The sequence below is a fragment of the Panicum hallii genome, chromosome 5 (genome assembly GCF_002211085.1).
Source record: "Panicum hallii strain FIL2 chromosome 5, PHallii_v3.1, whole genome shotgun sequence".
In the NCBI taxonomy this organism is placed as follows: Eukaryota; Viridiplantae; Streptophyta; class Magnoliopsida; order Poales; family Poaceae; genus Panicum; species Panicum hallii.
Window position 1 is genome coordinate 36,938,173 of NC_038046.1, and position 24,085 is coordinate 36,962,257.

Consider the following 24,085-nt stretch of genomic DNA (forward strand, 5'->3'; position numbering starts at 1 on the left):
TGACCCCCAGTGAAACTCATCATTGGCTTTAATTTTCACCAACTCCATAAAATGCTCAATCCGCCCGGAGAGATTGGAAATAAACCTTCTGTCAAAGTTGATCTTACCAATGAGCTGCTGGAGCTCCCTCTTCGTAGTAGGCGGCACCATTGTTCTCACAGTTTCTTGACTCTTTAGGCCGATCTCAATTCCTCTTTCATGAACCAAAAAACCCAGAAATAGACCGGCCGATACGCCGAAAGCGTATTTCTTCGGATTCATCCTAAGCCCAAACCTCCTGGTTCGTTCCAGGACTTGCCGTAGGTCACCCAAGTGCCCTTCAACCGACGCAGACTTCACCACGACATCGTCAATATAAATTTCCACCAGCTTGCCGATCAGATCGTGGAAAATGTAGTTCATGGCACGCTGATACGTAGCGCCAGCATTCTTCAACCACATATTCAAACAGTCCTACTGCCCCAGGCACTCTGAATGCGGTCTTGTTTACATCCTTTGGAGCCATGAAGATCTGGTTATAACCGGCGTTGCCATCCATGAAACTCAAGATCATATGACCAGCATCCGCGTTGATCAATGTCTCCACGACAGGCATCGGGTATTCATCCTTTGGAGTAGCCTTGTTGAGGTCTCTGAAGTCCACACAGACTCGCCATCGGCCATCTTTCTTTTGCATAGGTACGACACTTGAAATCCACTCGGCATACCTGCAAGGCCACATAAATCCTGCTTCTAGCATTTTCTCCACCTCTTTCTTGACCTCCACCAGGACTTCAGCCTTTAGTTGCCGCGCTCACTGCTGAAATGGCCGAAATCCCTTCTTGAGAGGGAGCCGATGCTCGACTATGCTCCTGTCCAACCCAAGCACTTCCGTATAATCCCAGGCGAAGCAATCTGTGTACTCCTTTAGCAAAGCTATCATCGGCTCTCGTAGACATGGACGTAACTTTTTACTGATAAATGTTGGTCGTGGCTTATCCCCAGGCCAAAATCCACTTCTTCGAGCTCATCAGCTGATGTAAACCCGTATCCTAATTTTCCATCATCTGTTAAGTCAACGCTGCAGATGGACAGAGAAGATAATAAAAAGAATTTCGGCCGATCGTTGAGATCGGCCGCTTTATATCCTTCATTGATCTTTGAAATCTTACAATAAAAGTATGGCCGGCTGCTAAAGCGGGCCTCCCTGTAACTGCTATGATCATGTAAGACACTTGTCATCAAAGGTTTACATTTTATTTTTTTGGGCCCGATCGCAAGGATCGGCCTTGCCGAGTGCGTCAGGGCAGCTCGTTCTTTGTGACTTATCTACTCTGTAAGGCAAGTCAATAAGACCAGCCTTACCCCATTTTTTGTAGCTTCGATGCGGTCGCAGCCTTCCAGACTGATCCCGGAGATCGGCTCCTGGTCTTTGGCGTCCCAGATGCTCATGGCAGCATGCGAGATCTTGATCGAGTCATCTGCATGAACCACCTCTACCTCATCTCCATCCCACTGTATTAGACATTGATGCATTGTGGAAGGAATGCAGCAGTTGGCATGGATCCAATCCCTGCCAAGTAGGACATTGTATGTGCTCTTGCTGTTGACGATGAAGAAAGAGGTTGGGACAGTCTTGTTTCCGACGGTCAGCTCCACACTGAGGACGCCTTGTGCCTCTGATGTTTGACCGTTGAAGTCTCTTAGCGTGACGTTGGTCTTGATCAGATCTCCAGCGGACCGCCCCAACTGAGCACTGAGTATGGTATTATGTTAACTGTCGCTCCTGTGTCGACCAACATCTTGTTAACAGGCTAGCCGTTTATGTAACCCTTGAGATATAAAGCCTTCAAATGCTTGTAGTTCTTTGCTTGGGGCTTCACAAATATAACTGGCCACGGCCCCAAGTCAAGCTGGGCTACCGATAACTCTCCACGGCCTTGAGCGTGGAACTCCGCAGGGAGTACAAACACCATATGTGCATCAGCCGATGTCTTCGCATCGGCTCTTGTCGATTTTGGCCGCCACTCCTTCCTGGGATGGCGCGACTCCCTTTTCTGCATGTAGTGGACTTTGTCTGCCAAATCCGGGCGCGCCTTCCTCAGTGTCTCAGGATATCTAGCCTCGGCTTCCTCCAAGCTGTGCAGCCGCTGAACCCTGCGTTTCTAGGAATGGTTAAGTCCATCAGGGCACCAGCACGACCGGTGATACTTATCCTCTTTTTCTTCGAAGTCCACTCTTCTTCATGGTGGTTGAATCTGTTCTTGCTGGGATGGCACAGGTACTAAATGTCAGAAAACTGAGACCCCTTCTGCATCTCGCTTCCGGGATCCGCACTCCGGGCAATCCTTGGTAGTAGGCAATCGGCTCATGCCAGAGTCCCAACAATACTTGAAGAACGGGCAATGCCAATGATCACGCGTGTCTTCCCGCTTCTTCAAACTTTTTCCAGTACGGCATTCATACTCTTCCTCCTCTGACTCATGCTGGAGATGCTGCTAGTACTGGTACTCATACTTTTTGAGCAGATAAGCTAGCCGCTGATTCCTGACATGCCTTATTTGTTCTTCCGTGATATATCCCTTTTCCCCTTTTTGGGGCCAATCGCAAGGATCGGCCTCTTCATTCTTGGTTCGGCGGCGTGTGCAAGCCCTGCCATGTTAATGCCGAGTGCGAAATCTAGTTTCGCCTCGCAGACCAGTCATAACCTTCCACCATATTCACACTCGGGAAGGGCTGGGTGTCGACTTTCATGGCAGTTTGGCCCAAGATCAATCGGCCTTGCCCAATAGCCGATTGGATCTGCCGACGGAGTTCCTTGCAGTCGCTCGTGTTGTGAGTGAAAGAGTGATGCCACATGCAATATGATCTCCCCTGCAGCTCCTGTGCTGTAGGAGGCTTGCAACCTTCAGGTAACCTCAACTGTTTCTCCTTCAATAACAGATCAAATATCTGTTCAACCTTACTCACGTCGAAGTCAAAACCTTCCCAGGCCCTTGCTATTTCACCCACTTACAGGATACGGGATTTGCCTCCCGAGTCCATTCTACAACTGCTACCTCCTGATAATCCCCAGAATCTTCGGCAGCTTCTGTGTCGATCAATGTCACTTGACGCTTGAACCTATCCTGGTATAATTCCGGGTGGCGCTGCTCATATGTTGTTAACTTTTGCACCAGGTGCGCCAAAGAGTTGAACTCCAATTGGAAAGCCAGATCCCTGATCGGCTTTAGTAATCCCAAGGATGCCAACTCGACCGCCTTCTTCTCTAAAATACGGGTCAAGTAGCATAGGTTCTTCACGTCTTTGAAGCGTTGGATGTATTCCGCCACAGTTTCCCCACGCTTCTGCCGTACTTGAGCCAAGTTGGCAATTCCTACCTTCGCAGCTTCTGAGTGATATTGAATATGAAATTGCTCCTCTAGCTACTTCCAGTGCGGATCGAATCAGGGCCTAATGATGTGTACCATCCAAAGGCCGGCCCTGTGAGAGACTGCGAGAAAAACCTTACTTGCAAGGAATCTGACACTGAGATCATCCCTAGTTGCACTAAGTATCGGCTCACATGCTTGATGGAGCTAGATCCTTCTGCTCCACTGAACTTGGTGAACTCAAGAAGCCGATACTTGGGCGGTAGGGGAATTAAATCATAGTCACTAGGATACGGCTTAGTTTAGCCGATCGCCCTCCTCTTTGGTAGAATGCCAAATTGATCTCTTAGGATGGCACTGATCTAGTCTATCGTCTGCGTTCCTGGGGCCGAGTGCGCACTGTCATGACTCGGCCCAGTGGCATAAGCAGCTAACCACACTCGTTTTTCAACATGTGCCCCAGAAACTCCTCCAGTCGCCTCTACACCGAGTGTACCGGATTATTGCTATCCGGTATATAAGCACACATATACCCATGCGGGATCTCCTTGGGCGGTTCGCTGAAGAATTGGTAATCCACATGGTCACCTCCCACCTTGTAGACAACATAGGCCGGGGAGCTGTGTGACTCCGGAGCCGCGAGCGCATAATGCAGTGGTGGCCTAGCCTGGAATGACAATTCTCCCTTATAACTCCCCAAGGTAGGTCCTGTTGGAGAGTATTGATGTTTCATGATCTCTTGGACCACGCGCAGTGCAACACGCTCGAAAGCATTTACCAAGCTCTCGGAGTGTCGGTGCAGTGAGTGGGCCACCACGTAGTTTACTTCCTGGCGCAGAGCTCTAGTACGATCTTCTGAAGCGGTGGACAAATCCACGCCATCAAGAGTGCCTTCAAGTGAAAATCCCTTCCACCTAATGCCGTGATGGCGGGTCTTCTTGAAAGAGCCGATGAGATCGGCTTCGAAGAGAGCCTTGATCTCATCATATTTCTGCTTGTGTTTAGTAGGCAGCTCCTCGTACGTGATCGGATCATCCCTCGTCATCCCATCAGCAGAAGTCGATGAAGTTGATGAAGATGGTCCCACCGAACGTGCCAGAATGTGTTGTCGGTCAAAACCCACCGGCGAGCAGTGACAGGCAACATGAGGAGCCGGGAGGCTCCCGGGACTGCTGGTGGGCCCCGGTCCCTTGGTCAACGGTCCGAGATCCAGCACACGACCTGATGTCTGAGTTGCTAGGCGTGCCACCTGACCTTGTACCTAATCAGGAAGGTGTTATATGTTAGTTTCCTGCATGCACAGACACGTATAAATATTAGTCTGAGCCGTGATCGGCTCATCGGGTGATTTCCTATATTGGCTGTAAAGAGCCGATTATATTCAGTACCAGATCGGATCTATGAACAAAGCAAACATATCCGATGGTAATATAAAACTTGCTCTATAACCACTAAGCTAATTCAATCTATGACGGTTACAGCTTTCACTGCATAGCCGGAACATCCTACACGTAATTGAGCCTAACAGATACGACAGGTAACGAAACAACAACCTAAACAGAGGCCTAAAAACCCACAGAAAGCCGATTCCCGGAACAATCTCTTTTTAAGCTGTTATAAAGCGCCAATCGCACTGCCAGAACATTCAACCCGTTTGAAGGGCCTAATCATACAGATATTAAACAAAATCTTCGATGAACAAAAACTAACCATAACAGATTGGATCTACTAAACAAAACAGAGCAGGACGCTGCCCTTATACCCGAGATCGGGCACGATGACAACCGAACGTTTACAGGTAACAAACGATGCACCATTAAAGCATGGAAGAGCCAATGCTACTCTATAAACGTCAAGATAACTAGTTTTACTCGTCATCAACAACTCTTCAGTACGAGAAATATAAAAGGTAGATAAGTAGGTACGATGCCGCCCTGATCACGCAAGGCGTGATCGGGGCTGCACGACACTTATCCGAGAAACCCTAGAACAGGGGTGGCGATGCCCCGAGAATTGTTGATGAATGATAATCCAGGGTACATATTTATAGTCCAGAGACTTGCCTTCCCTACCCAATCCTAACTAAACACGACACGAATCTTGGCTATCTCTATCTAAACTATTTAAACACACATGCCTATCTAGATACATGGCCAACCTGGCCTCAAACACCCGCACAGGTGCCGATTCGCAAGCCCACTATGATTACCTTTTGAGCCCATCTTGCTTCGCGGCCCATCTTTCTGGCCCACCTAAATTATGGCTATTATAGGATGAAAGAGTGGTTGCATTTGTACTTGAACATTATTTAATTTAAGTACCCTTTCTTCCTAGTCTTGTGCTACGAAAAATTGGTTTTGCTTTCTTTAAACCCCGAGCCATAGCTATTGGACCCGAGATGAGAAGAGGCAAAGGGAGTAGATTGGAGTCCGTCTAGGCATGACGTACCAAGTTGACAACCATCCATTCACACATTCTCACATGATTGGGGAGTAATGTAAAAATATTTGGAAGCTAAAAGGTTGTATTTTTAAATTGAGTTTAAATTAAATTTTGATTACATCATATTCCTTAGAACAAGATCTTCAAAATAAGACCACACTTCAGTATGTTTGGATGATATTTTTCTTGTGAACAATTATAATGATAAAATATTTTTTATGAATTTGGAACAAATGGTCTACGTCCACGAGAAAAATTCCATGGTTGGGTAAATTGTTCCGGCTACAAGAAATAATTGTTCTAGGAGGAAAATGCTACTGCTTTATTTGGATAAAATTATTCAAATCGTAAAGGTTATATAACTAGAAACAATCAGGCATATTTGGGAATAAATTCGTACATTGGGAAGAAAATATTGTGAATAAACAATTAAGATTCAAACTAAATATTATTTTTAGGAAAAAATTATACGCCTAGAATAAAATATGGTACATCTTCCATGAGAAATGAAAAATTATTCGAGTTGAAAATTTATTATAACTTGAAAAAATTATCCATACTCATGTTAATATTTTTTTTCACTGGAGTTAGTCGGGGAGGCCCTAAACAAAAGTTAATATATTTGAAACAAAATATTTGGATATACAACTAAGAGGAAAACAAAAGAAATTATATACATGTAATAAATCATGCATACTTGAGGAATAATAAATTACATACCTAGAAAAATGTTGTGGATATACAACTAATATCATAAAATATTCATGAAATATTATGTTAGTGGATAAGAACATTATAAACGAACTAAATTTAAAACGAGATGAAAAATAACCGTTGCGGTAAGTGTATACCAAATCTCAGCCAAACGGATAAATGTAACCGAACAACACCAAAACAATGTTAAAGAGAGAGGTGAAAGATAAATTCGCCTAATATGGGCCCAACTAATCGGTTTGCTAAAAAACATTGTGATGAGAACCTGAGGGCGGATCCCGATCTTTTGGTGAGGGATGAACTGGATAACTTGATTTGGGAAAAAAAAGAAGACGTTGGCGGTCCGACTTTAGCAACCGAAGGATGCTGCACCTTAGCAACTGGTACACCTCCTCCCTGGTCGCCGCGCCCTTGCGATGCGCAACACCGGCCACGAGGGTACCCGTCCTGCAAGCAAATCAAAGAACTCACAAGAACAAGTAAACAAGCACTAAAATCGCAAGAGGGAATCAAAGAACTCAATCTGGATTGATCGAAAATGGGGTTCCGAATACAAGAAGGCGGGCGGTTCGACGAACACGCTCGCTTCTAGCAAGTAGCGGTAACTATCTTCATAAAAGAAAACCCAACCCCTCCCTGGCGGCGGCTGAGGAGTATTAGTACCTGGGAGGGTGTCAAGAGAAGTTCAGGATTTGCCCTCCAACCCTAGGACATGCCCTTGCTGGGCTCTACTAGGTACATAGCCCATTGGGCCTAATTGGTGATGCAGCACCATGGACAGAGCGGCAGTCTGTAAGGAAAACGAGGACTGCACCCAACTCCGAACAGATGTCATCGAGTGGCCCGATCCGTTTGAAAGTAGACTTCATAAGCTTTCTGTGATGTCCTTGAACTCTCCAATCGGAGTCCGGATGAGGTCGGGGCCGCTATCACAAGTTGGTGTTGTCCTGCTGTCTGAATCCAGTCCACGCGAATCCCCTTGTGACACTTCATATACTTATAATGCTAGACATATATTTGTTAGTGTGAAGTATGTGCTTGTGAGTGCAAAGCTTGTGTGTGTTTGTGTGAAGCTTTTGAAAATTTAAAGTGCAAGTAAAAAGGGTGTTTTTGTAATTACAGAAAAACCTAGGGTTGTTTTTGCAAAGGTATTTGGATAGGAGGTAATTTTGAAATAAGTGAAGGGTGGTTTTGCAAACATGATTTTCTTACTTTGTTCCCTGTAAAAAATTATATATTTATTCAAAAGTTTCATTTGAAATGTGTATGTTGAAGTGTGTAAAAATTTTGGGTAAAGTGGTGAAAATAAGGGTATTTATGTAATTTTATAAAAGGACAAGTCCTTTTACGCAAGTATTTGATTTACAAAAGTAACTTTCAAAGTTACTCAGGACTAAAGTGTAAAAGGTGTAAGTCATCATGACATGTCTATCCAATCATTATGACGAGTTTATCCCGTCATCATGACGTGTCATAAATGCTTGTATTTAGGTCCTAGATTTTATAAAGTTAGGCTCTTTAGGACAAAAGTAATTCAAATCCAACATTTATTCAAAGATTCACGTGTAAAAATATAAGTTTTGAGTTTTTGAACTTGGGCCCTAAAGCAATGTTGTAGAGTTTGAAAAACTCTCCAACTTTCGTTTTGGGCATTTCTTCATTCGGGTTTTAAATCAATAGGAAATTTTGCTTTACAAACAAGTCCCTGCAGTTTTCTGAAATTGCGTATAAGTCCTTGGGAATTCCATTCCTTCTTCTCCTCTATTTTTCTTCTCCCTGGTGCTTCCTTATCCTCTGCCGACGCCATCTCTTTTTTCTGGTCTCCACACCGGTTCTTTCCCCCTCCCTCTCTCTCCTCCAAGTGCAGCAGGCGGCGGCCGCAGGGGCAGGCCGGGCGGCTCGGGCGAGCAAAAGGCGGGCAGGGCGGCTCGCGGGCGCGCGGGCGCAGCGCGCGAGCTGGCGGCGCGGCGGCTCGGCTGGCGTGGCAGCCCGCGGCGGGTGGCGCCGAGCAAGCGGCGGGCCCGGGCGAGCGCGGGCTTGCGCAAGGGCGGGCGCAGGCGGAGCGCCAGGCAGAACGCGCGGGAGACGGCTGGCGGTGCGGGCGCTCAGGATCGGGCGAGCGCGGGGGCCCGAGCGGCGGGCGGCTTCAGGCGATGGCGCTCGGGAATCCAGGCGGCAGCAGGGCTAGGCGGCGCGCAGTAGCGCGCAGGCGGGCGAGCACGCACCGGAGGCGTCGGGGCGCGCAGATGCGGGCGCCAGCGGGGCAGAACAGGAGCGTCCCGAGCGAGCGGCGTGAGCGGCACGCGGGATCAAGCGCTGGCGTGCGCGGGGTGCAGCACATGCGACGGCGTGAGCGGCACGTGGGCGGTGCGTGCAGGAGCCGTGCGCCAGGAGAGGTGGCCGAGCAGGACGACGAAGTGCAGGCTTGTGTGTGCAGATGCGGGACCGACGGCGCGTAGTGGAACGGTTTGCGCGAGCTTGAGCGTGGATCTCGTGGTGCGGGAACGCGCAGGCACACGTATGCGGAGGTGTCGGTGAGGCTGTCGGTGATGGCGCAGGAGCGGAGCTCAGGGCTCGCGGTGCCGCGGCGCGGCGACTCAGCGCGGACCTGCACGGGGAAAGCAATGGAGCCACGCGTGAAGGACGTCGGAGACCGTTGAGGAGAAAGTCGCGGACGAAGTCAGGTGGCACTGCGAACTGCTCGTGGAGAACGGAGGTGGCCTGGCGCGGATGGCAGCGGAAGGTGTGATCTTGATGCAGGCAGGCCTCGGTCCTCGCGGAGGCGGGGAAGCGGTTATGGCGCGGCGAGCCAGAAGAAAAGGCGGCTGAGTTACAGGACCCGGAGGTCGGAGCAGAATTGAATCGGCGCGTTCGTGAGTGCGAGCGGAAGTGTTTTGTCAGTGGCCGGCTCGGCTCGATTCCGCGGGCGTATGCGCGTGCAAGGCAACAGACCACGCGCGAGCAAGTTGAGGGCCAGTGATGTGAAAGCAGAACGGGAACAGCGCGCAGGAGATGCAGCCAAGCGCGGTAGCCCTGCAGAAGGCTACGCGGGTGTGCCGACCGTGTTTCAGTGGCACACGTGCGTGAGCAGAAGAAGTTCAACCCGTGAGTAGGAAAACGCTGAGGTTCGCGGAGGAGTCGGCTTAGCGAACCAATCCGGCCCTATCGGCTTCTTCCTTGAGTCTACGACATCCAGCAGTTCCTATTCCTCATCGATCTCCCGAGCAAGGTCACAACACCTCAAAGAAACTCCTAAACCCCCATCGAGCTTCTTCGATCCCTGTGTGCCAGAACATCATCGCCGTGGCAAAGCCGACTATCGTCGCCACGGATCACAACCTCATCACCGTCGAGCTCTTTTTATCCCTGATCCTGTTCGCCACGGGAGTTCACTCTCTACCCGTTATCCTTTACGACCAAGGCTACCCCAAGGTTTGCCCTGATCCACTAAATCTTCCTAATGCCGGCGACCCCTTTGCCGGAACATCATCGTTATATTCCTGTTCTCTGTTTTCCCCGACCAGGGACTTAAGTGCTTCGATTTAGAAAGTTCTAGGGTGTTTTCTATAAAATTTTTAGAACCTTCTTTATTTCAAATCAGTGAACTTCTACATTTCATAGATTTTCGTAAGAAATTCATAAAAATACAAAATTAGTTTTGTTTGAGTCCTTAGGTCAAAATCTACAAGTTTGTGTTGTGATCTTGAATTGAAGTCTTTGATTTGTGATCTAGGTTAGATATTAGGGAATAAGTGCTTTATAGAACCTTATATTGTATGCATGTGTTGTAGCTAAAGAGTTAATCATAGGATGTATGTCTCCAGTAGGGATGTGTGATATTTAGTTAATCCTATCACACGAGTACTCATATCCCTGCCATCAAGACGTTATTCTGGTCTTGATTGCGGTCTTCTTAATGTCCTTTCCGTATAAAGATCCTTGTTATTTCAGGTGTATTTGCTGCTTAGCTAATACATCTTTGTAGCTATGCTTCAGTGGCGGCTATTAGCTCAGCCGCTAAGCATCCATTTCCTTGAGTCTATGATGTTCCTGTGTAACAGCTGTCAGTCGATACTTCTACCATCGGCTGGTTAGCTGATACGGTTATTACCCTTCTAGTATCGGCTACTGCCGATACAGTTCTTTTGTTCTGTCCTACATCGGCTGCATATAGTCGATATATCAAAGGTGTATACACAATCTTAGGATTCTTGCCATCGGCCGATCCAAGCCGATTTTAGTTGCTCTCCATATCGGTCAAATGGAGCCGATCAATCTTTAGTTTTCCCATCTTTATCCACACACTTCTATCAGCCGATTTATCGACTGAGAGATTAGCTATCTATATCTATCGGTCATATACCCTCAACCACACTCCAATCGGCTGTACGTCACTCAATTATTGTGCTGACGTAATCAAGTCGATACAACCACACCTAGTTACCTAGAATAACACTTAAGCACATCTCAATTAAGACACAACTGCTTTAGGAATCATCCCTCTGCTAGAGTAATCGATGCTTTCATCGATCAATTAGAAAACCGATGCACCTCTCAATCGGCTGCACAGGCCAAAGTACACAACCCTAGATCAATAAGCTAACGCAATAGACACGCCTCTGTTAGGCACGACCTAAGCACATCAATCAGCTAAACCCTGTTGTTTCCAATCGGCTATGTTGTAATCTTCAACAAATAGCCAATCTTAATTAGTTGCCCACCCAAAGCCCTATCTAAGTGTAATTTCTGATCTTTTTGGATGTTATATGAGTGATATGTTAAATGAGTGTTGGATTGCAACTTTATTGTGAAGTAAGATAGTTTTATATGCACACTTTGAATGTAATGTTGCATTGCATGTAGATACGACTACTTCCGCAACGGTACCCGCGAGGTCTCCCAGGAGTCTGCAGAGGATATTCCTGAAGACCAAGTGAACGTCACCAAGGGATTATCTAAAGCCCCGAACCAAAGTTCGGAAGATAACAATACTAACATCCCTAACTTCAGTCCCACCAATAAAGGCAAGCCCCGGACATATCCCACTACTTTATTTACACTGCAATCTATGTCTATCTATCTATACTTATGCATTAAGTCTAGGAGTTGTACTGAAACCCTAGATGCATGGATACTAGGAATCCAGTGTGATGCTCCTGAGTCCTTATCGGATAGATGCTACGCTAATAAGGCCGGTAGAAGTCGGGTGATTTCCTGTCACTCGCGCGATATAGGAGTTGCTTGTTTACAATTCTGCAACCACTATAAGGATGACGGACAGGGTCATGTGCTGTGTCATGACCTAGAAGTTTACCCTGTCTGTTTCGTTAAAAGTTGATAAGGTCGATGTGTGTGGTAGTGGTGGCTAAGCGTTTGAAAGTACTAGCCACATGCCGCGAAATATGGTAAGCGGTAAGCCTAGTACCCAAGTGGCCCGGCAAATGGACATGTCTCCACCACTCGATTTTTATTTTATGTTTACACGCACCGACGTGTGGGAGTACGTTCTGCAAGGCAGATAGGAATACGGATTTTGTAGTCGCGCTACAGACGTATGTCCTGCACAATTGGTGTGCGTACGGTCCTGCAGTCGCTTGTGGTGGCCCTGATCCATAACCCGGAATATGAGGGAAACGGTTGCTTCGGAACGCCCTGTTGGTATTCCAAGCGTGTGTGTTACGTTTACCTTGCAAGGTTGAATTTCGATTCAGGAATCGTCCGCCTCTCACGATGAATGAGACTGCTTATCCCTTCTGCCACATCGAGTAAAAAGTGTAATTGTTGATGGAATAATTTTGATGGATGATAATCTCTATCTTGCTTGTTTAGTACAGGTGCTTACCTAGAATGGCTAATCAAGCTAGAATCTGAAAGCTAAAACTCGAAAGTAGATTATACTCTTTGTTGCTTTTCAGCTGAAAATAAACCAGAACCTTTACAATGCCTTCATGAGTCTAGTTGTGGGCTAAAGTATACCCAATCCCGGGTAAGCCTTGCTGAGTATTAGTATACTCAGCCTTGCTAGTTATATATTTTTCAGGTAACGCCTATGAAGACCCTACTCTTCCCCTATCTTGACCCTGTGCTCTTCCAGAAGGTTGGTCCGTGGAATGGGATCCGTCCCCGACCAACACTGATGATGCCGAGTGATGTCGTGCCCGGGCTTAGCATGGCATCCGTCTTGACGACGTGTTAGGAATCTTCGCGTATGTTTTCCGCTGCCAAAAACCTTAACTTTAACAGGTTGTAATGTTTTCTCTAAACTTGAAACTTCGTACTACTTTTGGAAACTTTTGTAATATAATTCCCTGTGATATAAAATATGATGGTGACTGTATCTCTGGACTCACCTTCGTGTGAGGTAACCTTATTTGATCCTGTGTATCGGTGGTTTATCGGGACGTTACCCGACAGGCCAAGGGATTATACCGTTTGAAGTACGTTGGAGCCCTTTAGAGTGGACTTGCGTACTTGAGCCGGTATAATTCAGGTTGGTTCTGCCACACCCCTCCCTTTTTATCCTCCCCATCATACCTAAGCAAAACAAAAGCGTGCGCGTTTCCATCGACTAAATATAAGGACAAGAGCTTACTTACCTTATGATGGAGTTGACGGGCACGAGCGCGAGTAATAGGACCAAGCGGTGGCGATGTTGGTGTGGATGTATCATTGGTGTTAATGTCCTGATCACATTGAGGGGAGATAGGGTGGTCAGCGGACCGTTCCGTGCTGACTAGTCGTCCTATAGTATTTGCGGGAAAAAAGAGCAACACCGACACACGCAACATGTTTGTGTGAGAGAGGAAATGGTTTGGAGGACAACGACTGGGGTATATAAAAGTATCCATGTAAGCTCATATGTGCACGGTACTAATAAGCACCACAAGGATGTACTAGGTACATGAGAGTATGTGTTTGTAGTGTACGTATTTCATCAATAGAAGGGATGGCAGGGGCCAAGGAGATACGAAATGTCTGTACTGTATTTCATCAATAGAAAGGATGGCAGGGGTCAAGGAGATACTAAAGGCAGAAAATTTCGGAATAGCTCAACGAGAACGTGTATTGGAGAGGCTGCTTGAGGATATAACACTAGTACATAAACATCCTGGCCATCCGTGTGTAGCATCAAATGGCACTGGAAGGGGTGCATCATCCCTACCAACAAGAGATTTGGTCCAATAAAATATGCACACTTATTACTTCAATGAATACATACACGTACACCTATCCCTATGAGTACATCAAAGAAATTTGGTCAAATAAAATGCACCGCCGGTCCTCGAACTTGACTTTGGGTGTCATCCCGATCCCCAAACTTTCAAAATGAAGATTCAGATCCTCAAACTTGCTAATCGTATCACGTAAAGTTCAAATCATCATTTTTAAGTTATAAAGTGAAAATGTTCAACTTATGTGGAGCTTACATGTGGATCCAAATTTTATTTTTAAAATTTTCTACTCAACTCTTATATTTTCTAATTTTTTCCGAAATTTTTTCAAAACATTATGCCAAATAATTTTTTTCCAATATTTCCTCCAAAATTTAACCTTTTTATTTCTATATTTTTACAAATTTGATCATATGAGTTTCGTGTTTACAATTTTTTATATAGATCTTTTGTATTTAAATATATTTGTACAATAAATTGGTATGAATTATTTTTGTGCGTACATAATTTTTTATTTAAACAAATTATATAACTTTGGATTTAGTTTAAACAACTGTGATTTGGACCATACGTGATATATGATTAGCGACTTTAAGAATCTGAAAGTTTGAGGTCTGGATGACACCCCGAGCTAAGTTTTTGGACCAGCGGTTCATTTTACTCAAATTTGGTCCATCAGATCTTGAGATAGACTAAATCATCACATACCTCATGTTGCCTATTTTGAAGTATATGTAAGTTGTCCAACTTCCCCTATCAGATTAAACTTTTCGGTTGCTACTCAATATGCTATCAACATAAAAAACCTCTAGATGGAATTCTAGGGGCCATGATTTAATGAAATGATGTAGTTGACTCCTATTTCTGCTTTATATGTGAATTTCCCATATTTTTCAGTCAGCTTAGCTAGATATTTAGCGGTGAACTCACTTATGCATGCAAACAATATAGCCTACCGCTGAATAATTTATAGCCGTGAAAGCATGTCCTATTCTGTTATGAAACTTATTTTATGAACTTATAATTTCAGCACTTGCCTATAATAACAGAAGCACCGATCGATGTTTCCTTTTTTTTTCTAGTCTTTTCGAGCTATGTCGTCGCTCTTGCCGCATCCATCAAGTTTCTTCATACTTGTCTCCACCTGTCCATGACACCAGCGTACAACTGTCAACGCGACCTCTTGAGAAACCGTCTCTCCCTACCCCCACTCTCCTCTCTCGCTCACCACATTTCTCTCCAAGAAAACAAACCATCGGCCGAGCTCCGATCCAGAAACGCCGGTCGCTCATCCGTACCAATAAATTAGATGCCGTCGTAATCCGCCTCCGATCGCCGCCGCGCGCCGGTCCCCTTCACATCATCTCCGGCCGAAGCAATAAAATGTGGCCGACGGACCCCGAGAATGGCCTCTCGCCCAAGAACACCATCGGCATCGACGTCTACAACCCTCCACCGGTGAGTCTCGCCTCCCCCTCCACCAGATTGCTCAACGATTTGTTCATTTTCATTGATGCGTGCATGTCCTGATGATGAACAGATCTACGTGAAATTTCATGTCCATTTCCGTGTTGACCCTAGCTACATTGCTACCCTGCATGCATGTAGTTGATAATTGTTTTTTAATGCTCATCCATACGTCAGTATATAGCATCGACGATTTTTCTTCGTTGAATTCGGCGATGCAAAATACGATGGGTATGCCTCACAGAGCTTGAAGGAGATCACTAACATATGCATGGAGCTTTTAGAAGCATTTCATTTCCACCAACCATTCCTAACAAACCCTCCTCCTAAAGATAGCTGGTGACTAATCGATTGAGTTAGGCAGTACTGACTCAAGATCCATGAACATGTACACTACTGTTAATTCACTGAACTAGCTAGTTCAATTCCCTGTCGTCGATCATGGCACTAACTACTGACGAATTGTTCAATGCAGCTGCACTGGACGAGCCTCCTGGTGCTGGCGTACCAGAGCTGCGGCGTGGTGTACGGCGACCTGAGCACGTCGCCGCTGTACGTGTACAAGGGCACCTTCTCGGGGTCCCTGCACCGGTTCCTGGGCGAGGAGGCCGTCGTGTTCGGCGTCTTCTCCGTGGTGTTCTGGACCGTGACGCTGATCCCGCTGCTCAAGTACGTGTTCATCGTGCTCAGCGCCGACGACAATGGCGAGGGCGGCACGTTCGCCCTCTACTCGCTGCTGGTGCGGCACGCCAAGTTCAGCCTGATGCCCAACCAGCAGGCCGCCGACGAGGAGCTGTCGGCGTACTACCGGCCCGGGTACTCGACGGAGGACACGCCCATGCTCCGGGCGCTCCGGAACTTCCTCGAGAAGCACCGCAAGTCGCGCACGTGCCTGCTCGTCATGGTCCTCTTCGGCGCCTCGCTCGTCATCGGCGACGGCGTCCTCACGCCGGCCATGTCGGTGCTCTCGTCCTTCTCCGGCCTCCAGGTGCACTCCAGCGCGCTCACGCACGGCGAGGTGTTGCTGCTGTCCTGCATCGTGCTGGTGTGCCTCTTCACCCTGCAGCACTGGGGGACGCGCCGGGTGGCCTTCCTCTTCGCGCCCGTCGTCGTGCTCTGGCTGCTCCTGCTCGGCGCGCTCGGCGTCTACAACATCGTGGTGTGGAACCCCAGGATCCTGCGCGCGCTCTCGCCCTACTACGTCGTCAGCTTCTTCCAGCGGACCGGCAAGGAAGGGTGGATCTCGCTCGGAGGAGTGCTCCTCTCCATGACAGGTACGGACAATTCATTCTGCTCCTCGTCGTCTCGTCCTACTACATGTAGGTGTGTGATTTTCTACTATATCTATGAATGCAGGGACCGAAGCCATGTATGCAGATCTTGGCCACTTCACAGCTGCGTCCATTAGGGTCGCGTTCGTGGGCCTCATCTACCCGTGCCTGGTGCTGCAGTACATGGGGCAGGCGGCCTTCCTGTCCAAGTCTCCCAACTGCAACATCCACTTCATCTTCTTCGAGTCCATTCCACGTACGTAATTTCAGTTCGCGCATGAATGCAGTGTCATCTGCACTGTATGATGCATGGTGCAAGCAAGCAATGTGATGATGTGAAGAACTGAAGATATGCTGTTGCTTGCAGGCCCCATCTTCTGGCCGGTGCTGGTGATCGCGACGCTGGCGGCGATCGTCGGCAGCCAGGCCGTGATCTCGGCCACCTTCTCCATCGTGCGCCAGTGCACCGCGCTGGGCTGCTTCCCGCGCGTCAAGATCGTGCACACCTCCAACCGCATCCACGGACAGATCTACAGCCCCGAGATCAACTGGATCCTCATGCTCGTCTGCCTCGGCGTCACCGTCGGCTTCCGCGACACCACCCTTATCGGCCACGCCTACGGGATGGCCTGCGCGGGGGTCATGGTGGTCACCACGCTCCTCATGGCGCTCGTCATGGTCTTCGTCTGGCAGCAGGGCTTCCTCCTGGCCACCATGTTCCTGCTCGCCTTCGGCTCCGTCGAGTGCGTCTACCTCTCCGCCGCGCTCATGAAGGTGCCGCAGGGCGGCTGGCTGCCGCTCGCGCTCTCGCTCGTCATCGTCGCCGTCATGTACGTCTGGCACTACGGCACCCGCCGCAGGCACATGTTCGACGTGCAGAACAAGGTGTCGCTCAAGTGGCTGCACGCGCTGGGCCCCAGCCTCGGCATCGTGCGCGTTCCAGGCATCGGCCTCATCTACTCCGAGCTCGCCACCGGCGTGCCGGCCATCTTCTCCCACTTCGTCACCAACCTGCCGGCGTTCCACCAGGTGCTCGTCTTCGTCTGCGTCAAGGCCGTGCCCATCCCGCACGTCCGCTGCTACGAGCGCCACCTCATCGGCCGCATCGGCCCGCGCGAGTTCCGCATGTACCGCTGCGTCGTCAGGCACGGCTACAAGGACGTCCCCGGCGACGACATCGACTTCGAGAACGACCTCGTCGTCCGCATCGCCGAGTTCGTGCACATGGAGGCCGCTGAGGCCGCCGGCAACAGCGCCGACGCCCCGCGCGAAAGCGACGCCTCCGTCGAGGGCCGCATGGCCGTCGTCAGCCGCCCCTTCGACCTGTCCCGGACGGGCCTGCTCATGAGGGCGCCGCTACCCAACCCGGAGGAGAGCGCCGTCGTGCGCGCGGCCACGGCCGCCACCGCCGCCACGTCGACCGCGGACAGCGGCAAGACGGAGACAATCCAGTCGCTGCAGACCATGTACGAGCCCGAGTCGCCGGGGTTCGCCATCCGGCGGCGCATCCGGTTCGAGATCGACGACGTCACCAGCGAGAGCATGGACCCGGCGGTGAAGGAGGAGCTGAGCGCACTCGTCGAGGCGAAGCACGCCGGCGTGGCCTACATCATGGGCCACTCGTACATCAAGGCGAGGAAGAGCTCGTCGCTGTTCAAGAAGTTGGCCATCGACGTCGCCTACACCTTCCTGCGCAAGAACTGCAGGGGACCCGCCGTGGCGCTCAACATTCCGCACATCAGCCTCATCGAAGTTGGCATGATCTACTACGTCTAGCATTATTTCTGTTTCTTCCTCGATTGTTCAATTGTTCGAACTGGGACCATTTTAATTAGGTTTCGGAATGTTTGATCAACTCTGCACAACGTAGGACTTAGCATGACGATCCATTGCGTGCTTAGTGGTATTTGATTAATCAATCAGTTGTACTTGATCAGTCAGTACAAGGATGGGTTCTTCAGTGTGAATAAAAAGAGCGTTTATATCCTTGCGGTTCTTCTTTTTAGAGCATCCTTGCGAGAAAGATTGATGATCCAATTCCAGTTCATCCATTGCTTACTGCAACGGGAGGATCGAACAAGAGGTTATTACCAAAAATGCATGTTCAACCGACTAAACCGATATCAAAGTTAAGTTGTATTGCTGTTGCCGTTAATCTTTCCTTGGAAGAATGAGCAAGAGGAGAAGATATCAACTGATATTTGAGATAAAATCCTTTATAACTGAAGTAGCTGCATTAGTGAATGAATAGCTGAACATTGATTAGAAAAAGCAACACTGAGAGTTTAACATTCTATAAAAGCACGGAAGCTGCACTCTCTGTTTTGAAAGCTTTGAAAGGAATCAGAGGTGCGGAAGATTGGGTGAAGCAGCACACCTTTCCCATGGCTGCCTGCATGTTATATGTGGGCGACAAAACGCGTCAAAATTATAAGATGTAACAACCGTGAGAGCTTGACAGCCAAGGATAGAAACAGCTAATTACAACAACCTAATCTCAACTAACTATTGTTAGATATCCTTAGCCGGCTCAACCAGTTTGTTACGAAAGATAATTACAAGATCTAAAACATATTGTTTATCTAACATCCCCCCTCGATCACAACCGTGCGAGGTTGAGATTGTGCTTGAAGTTCTCCAACTGTCTTGTAGGAAGCGCCTTGGTAAAACCATCTGCAACTTTTTGTGCAACACGTTACCTTACAAAATGATAATCAACTTCAATATGTTTAGTTCGAGCATGAAACACAGGATTTGCTGAGAGGTACTTTGCCCCGATATTGTCACACCAAAGCTTAGCTGCTCGTGGAGTTTGAATACCCAGTTCTTGTAGAAGAGTTTGAATCCATGTAATCTCAGCTGTAGTGTTAGCTACTGCTTTATACTCTGCCTCTGTACTTGACCGTGGTATAGTGGGCTGTTTGCGAGCACTCCATGAAACCAGGTTTGACCCTAGGAACACAGCAAAACCTCCAGCGGACCTTCTGTCATCAAGACAACCTGCCCAGTCTGCATCTGAAAATCCACTGATTAAACAAGAACTAGATCTTTCAATTTTAAGTCCAGTCTTGATTGATTGTTTCAGATATCTTAAAATCCTTTTTACAGCTATCCAATGATCTGTTGTAGGACAATGTAGAAACTGACATACTTTGTTTACAGGAAAAGCAAGATCAGTACTGAAGAGCACCAACAATACTGCGGTACTGAGTTTAATCATTCGGTCCCAAGGGAGTGCCTTCAAATGCTGAAAGTTTCTCGCTGACTACCAGAGGTGTTGTAGCAGCCTTGCAGTTCATCATGCCTGCTCTTTTCAACAGATCAGAGGCATACTTTTCCTGTGTCAGAATTATGCCATTGTGCACATGATTCACTTCGATGCCCAAAAAATAATTCAGCTTGCCCAGATCCTTGAGTGCAAACTCTTGACTGAGCTGACGTAGCAAGGATGTTACAGCATCATTTGTTGAACTAGCAACTATTATGTCATCCACGTATATTAGAACAAATATAATCACACCTCCCTTATTGAAGCAAAATAGAGATGTATCTGCCTTCGAAGTATTAAACCCCAAACTCTACAATTTAACACTTATTAGGGAGTACCAAGCTCGTGGAGCTTGTTTTAAGCCATACAATGCTTTATCCAATTTGCACACATAATTGACTTTGGTTTTGTCTTCATAACCAGGTGGTTGTTTCATATACACTTCTTCGTCAAAATAACCATGCAAAAAGGCATATTGAACATCTAGCTGTCGAAGACTCCATCCTCTAGAGACAGCTAACGAGAGCACTATTCTGATAGTAGCTGACTTGACCACAGGACTAAAGGTGTCTTCATAATCTATGCCATAACATTTTGAAACCTTTTGCAACTAGTCTAGCTTTATATCTATCTAGACTCCCATCTGCCTTGCGCTTGATTTTATAGACCCATTGGCAATCTATTATATTGCTACCTTTTTGAGGTGGAACTAAATGCCATGTTTTATTTTTAACCAAAGCATCAAACTCAACATCCATTGCAATTTTCCAGTTTTTATCTCCCAGTGCATCTTCTAGAGACCGTGGTTCACCAGATTCAGCAAGAAAACCATAACGAACAGTACCATCGCGATAAACCTTGGGTTTCCTGATTCCAGCCTGAAGTCTGGTGTTCGGTCGCTGTGGCGATGATGTAGAAGACCCAGGTGCTGATGCTGCAGGTGCAGACCCGAGAATGTCCGTCATATCGCCATCATTTGCTCCCCCGGGCACGACAAGCGAGTCTGGGTTAGGAGTTGCTGCTCGCCATGCGTCGGGTGCTGGCGCGACGTCATGTGACGGAGATGGCTGCTCGGGAATGGCGTCTGACACCGTTCTGGATGGCTCCGAGCCAGGGGTAGATGGTGTCAGGATATCAACGCCGGATCCTGCGCTTGAATTAGTTGTGCCGGTAGAATTCTGTGGAAGGTTAGTTGCTGCAGAAGAATCATTAGCAGTAAAATCATTAACCACAGGTTCAACTATGCATCCATCTCCAGATGATTTTGAAGGAATGAGAGAGGGCGGTAACAAAAGAATTTCAGCTTGTAGCTTGGCACCAGCATTGGAGTGTAGCTTGGTGAAAGGAAAAATTTCCTCATCAAACACAACATCACGGGAAATGTAAATACACCCTGTGGCAGCATCAAGGCACTTAAAAACCTTTGTGCAAATTACTATAACCAAGGAAGACACATTCTTTGGAATGAAACTGGAGTTTGTGTTGATTATATGGCCGGAGGTTGGGCCAGCAGGCACAGCCGAAGACTCTTAGAGATGGATACTCAGGTTTGGTATGAAACAAACGCTCTAGAGGTGTTTGATGAGAGATAACTCTACTTGGAGTGCGATTAATGAGAAAAGTGGCAGCAAGGAAGGCCTCATCCCAGAATTTAAGAGGCATGGAAGCTTGGGCGAGGAGGGATAACCCAACTTCCACAATATGCCGGTGTTTTCTCTCTGCGGATCCATTTTGCTAATGAGCATGCGGACACGAGACATGATGAGATATTCCAACATTAGTAAAGAAAGGGTGGAGTTTCTCATATTCTCCTCCCCAGTCGGTTTGCATGGTGATGATTTTGCGATCAAAGAGCCTTTCAACAAGGCTTTGAAATTCATGAAATTTTTGAAACACCTCAGATTTAAACCTGAGCAAATAGATCATGTAAATTTGCTAAAATCATCAATAAAACTCACATAATATTTGTATCTGCCAACAGACTCGAGTGCAGGCCCCCATACATCTAAAAAAATAAGTTCTAAGGGATGACTAGAGACACTAGATGACTTAGGATAGGGTAGCTGGTGACTTTTAGCTTGTTGACAAGCTCCACACACAGACTCTTTATTGGACTTGGCTTGACATGGAAGATGAAAATTACTAATAATCTTTTGAACTACGGGGGCTGCTAGATGTCCAAGACGGCTATGCCACCTCTCAAAGGATGGTTTGGTGACTCCAAAAGCTTGCTTGGCCGATGTTAATGGCAGGGGATACAGACCCTTGTGACATCTTCCTTTAAGGAGTGTGCTCTTCGTCCCCGATCCTTTATAAAGAAATAGTTAGGGTGAAACTCAAGGAAGACATCATTATCTGTAGTAAGGCGATGGACAGACACAAGGTTTTTGGTGGCTTGTGGAACATGTAAGACATGGTTTAGATTAAGATTGCGAGTCTGGGTATGAATGACAGTTTTACCAGTGTGATTAATGTTCATACGTGCTCCATTGGCTGTGTGCACTTGATCACCGCCATTGTACTTCTCCCTGAAGGCCAGCTTATCGAGCTCTTCTGTTATATGATCTGTAGCCCCCATGTCCGTGTACCAGTTTGTATCCATGGTGTAGGAGGTTGTGGCAGCAGCAGCAATATGCCTTGGATCAGGAACAAAATTCTCATCGTACCTGTGCCAGCATCTGTCGGCCACAACAGCTCTGATGTACCAGTGTTGTTGCGGGGACCCTAATTTGCTTGGCGTGGATTGTAGTTGTTGTTGCCGTAGTTGCCGTAGTTGCTACGTCCACCATGGTGTGCAGGAGGATTAGGGATTCTACCACCACGTCCTCCGCCACGACCGAAGCGTCCAAAACCACCGCGCCCATGGCGATTTGTGACATTAGCCAATGATCCAGACGAGTGTCCATTGTTGTGCAGATTTATGCGAGTTTCAAAGGCAAGCATCTGTGAATATAGTTCACTTACAGAGATTGGTTCTGCTCGGCCAAGGGCTGAGGACACCACAGAGTCGTATTCTTCATCAAGACCGGTGAGGATGTACTCCACCAGTTCGTCATCTTCAAGGGGCCGTCCTGCTGCAGCCATCTCATCGCCGAGGGACTTCATCTTCCCGACGTATTCAGCCACGGTATTGCTCCCTTTCCGAGCAGTAGATAGAGCCAGACGCGTGTTTACAGCGCGAGCCCTTGTTTGCGATGAGAACATGGTCTCAATCACACGCCATGCCTCCGCCGCAGTTTGCTTGGAGGAAATCTGGATCAGGATTTCCTTGGAGACGGAGGCAAGCAGGAAGCTAAGGACCTGTTGGTCCGCAGCAACCTAGTCTTCATAAGCAGGATTGGGGACCTTGTTGGTTTTGTCACCAACCTTTTCTTCAAGTTCAGCAGCCGGCATCACAACCTTGCCGGTGAGGTAGCCTTCGAGACGGGCGCCACGCATCGTGGCGACAACTTGAGCTTTCCATGTTGCATGATTATTTTTGGCGAGCTTCTCTGAAACTGGATGGGTGATCATGGAGGCAAGTCCAGATGTTGAGGAGCTGCCGGCCATGTTTGATAGTTGGATCTATTCCTAGGCTCTGATGACCATGAAAGGAATCAGAGGTGCGGAAGATTGGGTGAAGCAGCACACCTTTCCCGTGGCTGCCTGCATGTTATATGTGGGCGACAAAACGCACCAAAATTACAAGATGTAACAACCGTGAGAGCTTGATAGCCAAGGATAGAAACAGCTAATTACAACAACCTAATCTCAACTAACTATTGTTAGATATCTTTGGCCGGCTCAACCAGTTTGTTACGAAAGATAATTACAAGATCTAAAACATATTGTTTATCTAACAAGCTTAACCTAAATCAACACTGAATTTTGGATCCACTAGCCTGATTATCTCAATGAACGTATAGGTGCCTGCCGTGGGACACTAGGAGCGGCTAGCACCGGTGACTTAAGGGGTCGGAGTCTGTGATATGGGCGTAGGAGGACCCAGGTGAGGAGGCGAGGTGACCGAAGGCGGGGACAGCGATTTGGGCGCAGACCAGGTGCCTACCGGAGCGCTAATGGCACCGTCAGTGGGAGACGTAGCTGCGGGCGTGGCTCGGCGGCATGAGGCAATGCAAAGGCGGAGTGGCATGAGGCAAATGGCATGCGGGGACGACGGAAGGCGCAAAGATGCTGCGGTGAGCGGATAAATTGGGAGTTGATTTTAGAAACTGTTGGAGCTTGTTTTAAAAGATAACACCCAAAATTAAGTTATTAGGAGTGAATTTCGTGCACTTTTGGACATGCTCTAATGATAGGTGGATCGGGATCGCAAGAATGTGGTGCTAATAGTGTCAGTCGCTGTGCCGGACGCGATCGAGCTTCTCTAGATTATGTGACAAGTTGCTGGAGAAGATGGGA

The 24,085-nt window shown here is 47.7% G+C and overlaps 1 protein-coding gene and 1 non-coding gene across 2 annotated transcripts; one reads left to right on the forward strand and one right to left on the reverse strand.

Moving 5' to 3' along the window:
* Window positions 1–15,061: 15,061 nt before the first annotated feature.
* Window positions 15,062–18,192, forward strand: LOC112895084 (probable potassium transporter 3). Its single transcript, XM_025962955.1, has 4 exons — window positions 15,062–15,136; window positions 15,621–16,419; window positions 16,502–16,672; window positions 16,784–18,192. The coding sequence occupies exons 1-4, from the start codon at window positions 15,062–15,064 to the stop codon at window positions 18,190–18,192; spliced, it is 2,454 nt and encodes an 817-aa protein (XP_025818740.1).
* Window positions 18,193–22,611: 4,419 nt separating this feature from the next.
* On the reverse strand, window positions 22,612–22,750 carry LOC112896062. Its single transcript, XR_003229352.1, has one exon. It is a non-coding gene; the product is annotated as a small nucleolar RNA Z247 (small nucleolar RNA).
* Window positions 22,751–24,085: the final 1,335 nt, after the last annotated feature.